The sequence below is a fragment of the Brassica napus genome, chromosome A3, assembly GCF_020379485.1.
Source record: "Brassica napus cultivar Da-Ae chromosome A3, Da-Ae, whole genome shotgun sequence".
In the NCBI taxonomy this organism is placed as follows: domain Eukaryota; kingdom Viridiplantae; phylum Streptophyta; class Magnoliopsida; order Brassicales; family Brassicaceae; genus Brassica; species Brassica napus.
Window position 1 is genome coordinate 14,326,042 of NC_063436.1, and position 9,138 is coordinate 14,335,179.

Consider the following 9,138-nt stretch of genomic DNA (forward strand, 5'->3'; position numbering starts at 1 on the left):
GGTATTGGGATGATTATGTACAGAAACTTAGCGTAGTAATAGTTTGGTTCTTCTGGCTGAGGAATTTCAGCTGTCCTGGTTTTTAGGATTACCACTAACACGACTATTTTGTATGCAGCATAGTCTGATTTGTATCCATTTCAACAAACAATTGAGATGCTTACATATCAGACTTTGTTGTGTACAAGATAAATCTGTGAATAAACCAAAAGACAGACGTGTTGGTGGTATTATGCTCAAAGACATGACATCAGAAATTCTTCAACCACACGAACCAAATTATTACTACGCTAGAGACAACATTAGTGGTGAACTCTTCTCTTACCAGAAAAAGTAATCAAAATTAGTAAAAGAGTGTAGAAGATTATATGAGAGTATTTTAAAAATGTTGAGAAACTATTGTTACACATGTCTTTATTTTAAGGATACATGTCACTTTGAAGCATTTTATTTTTAATAGATGATTTAATTATTTTAAATTACTAATACAATAAACTAAGCATGAGAAACCCATGAATCCACATGCTCTAAGTTTCTCGGCCAAGAAGCTGCTGCAGGCAGTGAGATCAGTATAACTGCCGTGTTGCTTGAATTTTTAAACAATGAATAAACATTATTATTATTATTAATGTTATTTTCCATAGAGTTTGTGAGAAAGGGAAGATTTGGGTTTACAAAGGTGTTATCATAGTCCGTGACTCACAAGCAACATTGTTTACATCATGTGAAGAGGCAACAGCTAATCTTCTACTTCTTCCTCTTCAGTCTTCAGCACTAAGCTGAAGCTTATTGAAAGACCTTTCTGCCCATGCGTTTGTATTGTAGAGCACGTGCTTGTCAAGTGCATATCCAGGTTTGCAAACGTACTCCACAATGTAATCCGCGACTACACAAGGTATCTCATGGCGTATGAACTCCTGTACCCAGACGTTATCGCGTGGCATCCCAGGACTTATCAACGCAAAATCAGTGTTCTGATTCAAGAAACGCGTGTAAGGCGGTGCGGTTGCTAGTATGGTACCATCCCCAGCTTTCACAGCTCGCTTCAACGTATCCTGATCAGAGTGAGAGACAAAAATTAAAGACATCCAAGAACCAAGAACAAACGTTTCCTCTAGTGTTCAACTGTGTCATCAGTATTGTGGTGTTACTTACCAATGAAGGGACGGCGCAGTCACCGTATACAACAACGCGCAATCCATGTAAAGCACCATGTCCTGTTTGCTCCTTGACGAGCCGCCATTTCCTTGGGGACTCAAGGCTTATTGAACCGTCAGCGCTAAGACCAGTACCGTGCCATTCATAAGGCTCCTCTGGTAGTAGCTTCCCAGCTTCCTTTGAATCAGCCACATAATCAGTCTTCAGAATCCAACTGCATTAAGCAAAGTGATGAGTAAAAGATGTAAGGAAACAGTTCCTATCAAAATAAAATCTAGCAAACTGTTTGAAAATCCTTATCAAAAGGTCTTAGTGTGTGACACAATAAAGAGGATGTATAGGGCTGAAGAGATCAATAAACAAGTTGATTTAAAGGATTAATTTGTACCTTCCAGAAGCAGCAGCAGCGAAGAACTTTTCAGTCCTACGGATTTCAGGAGCAATGAAGTGTGTTGCTTGATAAGACCACTGATGAGAATCCCTGCAACATTTGCCATTTAAAAGCCTAAGGATCTTCTGATACTCCTTTCTCTGGACCTTAGGACCACTGACTATAAAATGCTTGGGCTCCTGTCTTTGCTCCTGTAAAGCTTTTTTACTAGAACTAAGCTGCTTAGACTCTTTAGCAGTCTTTGCAACCGTTTTAGCAGTCTTTGCAGCTTTCTTTTTTGGGCGTTTGTCTATACCAGGTCCAGATTTGTTATCCACTTCAGTGCTCTCCTTCTCTTCGGCAGAGTTGTCCTCTATGTCTTTCATCACAGTGTCGGATGCTTTAGCGCCACGTTCCTTTTTAGATTTTTTAGACTTCTTGACACTTGATGATCCTACTTCAACTGTAGAAGAACTTTCTTTCTCTCCACTTTGAAGGCTACTTCTTTCTACAGCAGGCTCCTTTCTGATTTTACGCTTATTCTTAGGAACCTCCAGTTGCATTGCAGCATTACTTAGATCCTTCGCTGCTGTCTCCTTTCTTGTTAATGGTTTCCTCGCAACAGGGCTTTGGGTTCTATCAGAACTGACATCCTCAGGTTTCTTATCCACTGCTGCATCCTCTTTCACTTCTGCAGAGTTGATCACTGTATCATTCATCACAGTATCGTTTGCTTCAGTCTCATCGTCTGTTTTAGATTTTTTTGTCTTTTTGACATTGGCCTTATCAGATTCGACTGCAGAAGAACTTCTTTTCTTCCCACTTTGAAGCCTGGTTTTTCCAACAGTGGCCTCCTTCCTGCGTTTACCATTATCCTTCTCAACCCCTGATTGCACTGCAGCATCGCTTGGATCCTTAGTTTCAGCGTCAGTTCTTACTGATGTGTCTCCAGCAGCTGGGCTTTGATCTCCACCAGAACTGACCTTCCCAGATTCATTTTCCAGTGCAACGTTCTCCATCTCGTTCGCTGATATATCCCTTATATCTTCCATCACAGTATCGTTTGCTTCTTTTCTAGATTTTTTTGTCTTCTTGAAACCAGAATCTGCTACTTCAGCTCTAGACGAACTTCCTTTCTTCCCGCTTTGAAGGCTATTTTTACCTACAGTAGACTCACTCATGCGTTTATTTTTACTCTTACTGATCTCTAACTGTAATGCACCATCACTTGGATCTTTAGTTGGAACCTCTGTAACCTCTGATTCTAGCATTTTAATTTCCACCTCTGCACCAGCTTCCTCCGGGCTCTTAGCCTGCTGCTTATCAGAGTCAATTCTATCAAGGGCTTCAGTCTCTGAGACACTACCTTTCGCCATTTCTGGCACAGCCTCAGCATTTAGGACAGGACTTGGTATCTCTTTCTGATTGCTATCATCTGTCGCCAGCTCCGAAACGTTTCCTTTGATTAGACCATCACTGTGCTCGTCCTTTGGGGTAGGTTCGCTCAAGTAAATAGACCCCTTTTGGCTAATGGGGTTCTTTTTCCTGCCTCTGGTGCCTAGACTCTTTCTTGGAGCTGTTTTCTTCTTAGGCGGCTCTGTTTCTACAGGAGAGGTGCTAGATCTCATCATCACAGGCTCCGTTACGGATCTTTCATCTAATCCACCCTTTAAAATCTCTGCAGTCCAAGTATCAGCTTCCTTTAACACAACACTTGAACTGCATAGCCTAGTTGCTGAATCACTCACATCCAACTTGTGTGCAACTTCCTCACCTTCAGTGTTGTCATTGATGTTTGGCACAACCTTAAGGTTTTGTTTTGGTGAACCTGATCTTGGTTCCTGCAACAACATATTCCCCACCATTGGCTCAATCGATGATCTCTCCGGTATCTCATCCGGTGCGCACTTGGAAATAATATTCTCCGCAGTTGACATAGCAGGTGGTGAACCTTTGCTACTGACAGAACCATCTGTAAGTTTCACCTGAGGCAACAACGGAGTGGACTCCTCGCCATGCAACGTATCAGTCTTATCAAGATCCTCAAAGAGTGTTTTTCTTTCCACGGAAGAACTTGACTTTGATGCAGAGATGTTAAAGGCAGTCGAAGCTTTTAGGGCCCTGTCATCCATTCTTAAGGTACCGTTTTGGCAACTTGACTCGTTTCCCAAGGTACTTGTTTCTGATGATCTCTGAAGCGTTTTCCTTGAATAAGTGGCTAGAGAAGAATGCCTTCTGATACTCACGTTAATAGGTGTTGAGTCATCAGTCTCCATTTTGCCCATCCCTCTCTCAGAAGCCTTGTTGACTGGAACAGGGGACGCATAAGTAGAAGTATTCTGAAATGTGCCTGCGCTCTGCTGAGCAGTAATTGGATCAGTAGAGACCGTGGCTTCCATCTTCTTCGGAGTTAACCAATCCTCTTTCGACGTATTGCATCGTGATGAACCACCATGTTCGTCTAATTTTGTTTGAACAACCGGGATATCTTTTCCTCTCGACTTCGACATTTCAACTGCAGACACAGCACTGACCCTAAGACCAAGAGGACTGGTGTTCGCACGCTTCGCAGAGGCATCTTCTGCTTCGTCCTCAGAATCCCGAGCTGAAGCCTCCATCATCTCCAGCTCATGGCCACTGAGAAAAGAGAAAATGGTCATTTTATACTAGGAGTATTTATTTCTCATGTTTACATAGCCTGAATAGTAACTTACAAATCAAACTGAAATGTCCATAAAACCCATTTCTTTTGATGAATAAGAGAGACTATGCCGACTTTGTAGAATTGCAATTTGGGATAGATATAGATGTGTTGAAAATTTACCTTATCTGGTAGTCAACCTCAGGAAGGAGCTTCCAATTCTTTAAGCTGGTAATAAGAAAAACATACTGTAAGAATCATCATCGCCATTAACCAACCAAAAAAAGGAAAAAAGTAAGAAGAAAACTCATGAATGTCTCTCACCAGTCCTCTAACCACCGGTGGTTCACTAACTTAATCCTCTTCATTCGCTTAGCTAGCTCATACTTTTCTCCTGAGAAGAAAGAAAGACTCCAATCAAATGTTTATTCCCTATTTCACCCAAAAGAAGAGAACACATAACGCCAATGTCTGTTACCCTCAAACTTGTAGCATATAAGATGGGTGACTCGGTTAGCAACAAGCGGCTTCGAGAACTGCCCACCCATCAAATCAACCATTGTCTAGAGAAAAACAACTTTCATTAGATAAATCACATTAAGCCAAACCCCACACAACAAAGGTGAAGAAGAACACACCATAATGTCTTCTCTATCTTGACGTTGGTACCCAGTCAAGCACACAATTAGGCTTTTGGCACCTGGAATCCCATCCAAATCTCTAAGAGGCCTATACAGAACCTGCCAAATTATTCAACAAACAAAAAGATAAAAACCCTTCAATTAACATTATCACTAAATAAAATATCTGACTAATCATCGACAGATACTGACCGAATTGGCATCAATAAGCATTCCAGCGTCGAAACTGTGATGAACCCACGAACCAGTGACAACCACTTTCCCACTGCTTCGAGCAGCGACACAAACCGGATCATCCTAATTAGATGTATCCCCCAAAAAAGATTAGAACTTTGCCAACAACACAGGATAATAGTTAATAGAGAACTTAAAGACTTACATAAACAAGCTTGTCTACAATGAGGTGAGTGTACTCTTGACTGTATTGGCCAGCATCAACACCACCGCCACTCATAAGCTTCGATCGTACCTGTAGTGAGATTACACCATAATTAACAAAAATGGATCAATCAGAAACCCTTGAAATGGAGATAGAGAAATTACCGTGTTCGCATCGGTGGGATTGAATCCGACGAGGGCGAATCGAACACCCGAGAACGTCATGCAAGGAAGACCCGACTCCATCTTCACTTTCTTTGCTCTGTGTGAAATTAGGGTTTCAGTGTGCAGAAATCGAAGATAGGATTTGAACAGAGAGAGAGAGAGAGAGAGAGAGAGAGAGAGTCTCGAGGAAGCTTTTAATTTTGGGCGAAATTGAAAAAAATTATGATTCGGCGGGAGAAAGCAAAACTGGCGACGTTTACACAAGAGTTACTTTAAAATTGGGAAAGTGGATAAATAATAATTTAAAATAATAAAAATAATATGTTTTTTTATGTTTTCGAATTCTACGTTTTCCAATTTGAATAAACTTTTTTTTGAATTTTTTTTTCAAAATTTCTTTTTGAAAATCGAAAATTATGTTTGAAACTATTTTCTTTTAAAATAATTATATTTTCTGAGTATTTATTTATATATTTATTAGAATCCTAAATTTCATATTTAAAAAACATACTCCACCTTTCAACTATAAACCCTAAATCTAAATTAGTAAATCCTAATGGTATAAATGTATTGTATCTTTCACTAAAATGAAAATAACATTGGTTTGTGTAAACATGAAAAATGGTATCATAAATAGTAGTTTGTGCAAACATGAAAAGTTATACCATGAATTTGGTATTTGTGGCAATTTCTCTATATTAAAATAGTCAGATAGTTTAATATTACTTAACCATACATATTAATAATTCATGTTGTCTATATAGAAGTTAAGAACTTAGAAGACTTATGATTTATGAAAGGTAAGATGAACAAACCGCATATGACATATATAATTAAGCTCGGTTTGGAAAATTGATTTTAGTTGATTCAGCCAACCATCTAATCTTAATATATACTAGATTTTGATCCGTGCTTGAAAGCGTGGATTATTTCGGAATGAATAAAAAATTTAAATGAACTTTTATATAAGATATTGTATAGTTTTGAACAAATATTTCTGGAAAAAAACTAAATCAAAACCAAATCTAATTCATAAATAACTGAATCTTATAGTTATGTAAAGAATAAAACCGAAAATGAATCAGAACTAATCCGTGAATTGAAAGAATATCCAAATTAAAAATAAAATTACATATCTAGAAATATTTATTATAAAGCAATAGAATCGGCAAAAACACAATAAATTAGTTTAACACAATAATGTTTTATCTGGGTTCGGTATCAAGATCTGGTTAGATTTTTTTATATCAATATATGGTTAGTTAAATATCGTTTTGTTCTAAAAGTCATTTAATCTTTCAGATGGCATCTGGTTGAATCAAACGAAATTAATATGTCTAATGAATAAAATAAACTTGTATGATCATGCAGGGGATATATATGTTACAAACTTGAACCATACTTTATTATAAAGATATTTTGGTAACATGCATATATAAAGAAAAGGGTATGTTCTGTTATTTTTTTTTTTTTTTGTTCAAACCAACTTTCATTAATAAAACTTAGACTCCATCAATGGAGGAATTGTTCAACAGAAACAATAACACAGCCACATTAGCTAAATAAACCGCTGCAAAAGCAAAACGGATAACACAAACATAGATAAAAGCAAACATAACACACAAGCAACTTAAAAGTGAAACACCATGAATGCTACTGAGTGAGATGAAGCCACGGGAATTGGAGAACACGTTCAGTGAACTGTTACCCGAACATGCTGCAGCAACAAATGCATAGAGAGCAGCAAGAAACTTGGCTACAGAGGTGATCAAGCACCATCTTGATGAGCCTTGAAATTGTGAGGAACTCCACAACCATAATGAGGTGTAGAGTTGCAAGAACCACCACGGCCAGACAAACAAGTCTGAAACTACGAAGCCAAGGTTGGCTTTTTTAAATCCATCGCTTATCTTTTTGAGTTGTAGACCTGAAACATCAGAGAAGACTACCAACACACAAATATATTGTAATGAGCCCAAAAAGATATTTCGAACAACAACCTCATGCCGAGGTAAGTGAACCTCATACTGAGGTAAGTGAACCTCATACTGAGGTAAAGGAAGGCAAAACAAATGCCTAACAGCTTCGTACTGAGTTAAACAATGACTACCAAGAAGCATAAGGTCCTCATACTGAGGTAATGTTCGTGAATGGTTTCTTATACGGAGGACAAGGAATCCAAATCTAAGGTATGTTCCATCCCAAATAGAAACATCTAGACGGATCACAAGGGTCATACCTTTCCAAGTTCTGCCTAAGAACAGGAAGAAAAAACGAATTTTTCCCCATATGAAATTATAGATCTGAAACCTGTAACCATCGGTAGGGAGAAGCAGAGGCTTGACAAGGTTCACTCCAAGAGAAACAATCAGCAAACAGACTGAGTCGGATGTTGTTGTACAATGAAGAGGGGACCTCGCAGCTGCTAAGGTGAAACAATGGCAGGGGAAAGAGGACAGATCCAGTGTGACGAGAGTGACAGAAGCGTCGGGAGGATCAGGAGGGTCGGGAGCAGAGACCCCAGCGAGTAGATCTAGAGGAAAAACAAACGGCGGTGGCTCAGGAGGTGGGGGAAGGAGCAACAGTGACTCTGAACCCCGAAAGAGCAGCATCAAACCCATGGAAGAAAGGAAGAGGAGGGAGACAGAAGAGATTCTCACCGGTGGGCGAGAGGCCACACCGTCGGCGGCAGATTAAAGTAAAAAACCCTAATCGCCTTGGAGTCGCATGTCTGCGGCCCTGCTTTTTTTTTAATTTTCTTTCTGTTGGTATGTTCTGTTATAAGTTATAACTGTCACCATATATATACAGACTTTCAGAGTAGTGGGTTCTGCCTATTGTGGAAATAAGGTCTCGTATAATCAAAAAGTATGAACAAATGTAATACTCCTTCAGTTCCTAAATATAAGATGTTTTAGAAAATTTTGATGTTCTATTATAGAAGATGTTTTTATTTTTTTAGATAACTTTTAATTTATTAAAAACTGTGTAACCAATCATATTTAATAATTTATTTCGTAACTGGTTCAATATCATTAATTTATAATTTTACTGATATTTTTAAGATAAAAAAATAATTTTTTTAATATATGTGTTTTTTCATAAACATCTTATATTTAGGAACGGAGTGAGTAATAGTTTTATTTAGTTTGGTGTGTCCAGTGACAAAAAGTGTAATATGCCAAGTAGTAATAGAGGCAAAAGATAACAATGATTCTAAATTAATAATATTGATGACTAATTATTAAAATGTGAACCGATTAATTATTAGATCAATAGACATTGATAATGAAACTGCTGGATATATAGCATATACTACTCCCTCTATTTAATAATAGTTCATATTTGAATTTTTCACACTGATTAATAAAATACAAATTTTTATTTAATTTTTTTTTTCATAAAACAGTATTAACTAAAGTCAATTCAAGCAATAAAAAAATTACACTGCGATAAATGGATAAAAATACAAAATAATTTTAACCTTTTGCATAAAAATTTTAAATATCATTTAACTGAAAAAAATACATGTAAAGCATCAATTAAAAAAAATGGTATGAGTAGTCTCTATTTTTGTATAACATAGTCTTTTAATATATGTACATTCAGAAAAAAAAAATATATAAGAAGACTAAGAAGAAAACCTAGTCTTTTTATATAAAGGTTTACGTATGTGCATAATTAGGTATCGCGATTGGACATTTCGTTTAACTAATTATTAAATATGCTCATTCCCTGTAATCTTAATACCTGTAATTATTGAAATGTAAAATAGCTAAGCCATA

At 37.4% G+C, this 9,138-nt stretch overlaps 2 protein-coding genes across 2 annotated transcripts; both read right to left on the reverse strand.

Moving 5' to 3' along the window:
- Positions 1-592: 592 nt before the first annotated feature.
- Positions 593-5,712, reverse strand: LOC106438665 (BRCT domain-containing protein At4g02110-like). Its single transcript, XM_048776114.1, has 10 exons — positions 5,354-5,712; positions 5,190-5,279; positions 5,003-5,107; positions 4,808-4,909; positions 4,648-4,732; positions 4,494-4,563; positions 4,353-4,397; positions 1,547-4,165; positions 1,156-1,372; positions 593-1,055 (listed from the first exon to the last, which is right to left on the reverse strand). Exons 1-10 carry the CDS (start codon positions 5,432-5,434, stop codon positions 762-764), a joined length of 3,708 nt encoding a protein of 1,235 aa, XP_048632071.1. The 5' UTR covers positions 5,435-5,712; the 3' UTR covers positions 593-761.
- A 1,088-nt stretch (positions 5,713-6,800) lies between these two features.
- On the reverse strand, positions 6,801-8,107 carry LOC106454732 (putative transmembrane protein At3g54730). The gene has a single exon (XM_013896848.3). The coding sequence runs from the start codon at positions 7,972-7,974 to the stop codon at positions 6,856-6,858; it is 1,119 nt and encodes a 372-aa protein (XP_013752302.3). The 5' UTR covers positions 7,975-8,107; the 3' UTR covers positions 6,801-6,855.
- Between the last annotated feature and the right edge of the window lie 1,031 nt (positions 8,108-9,138).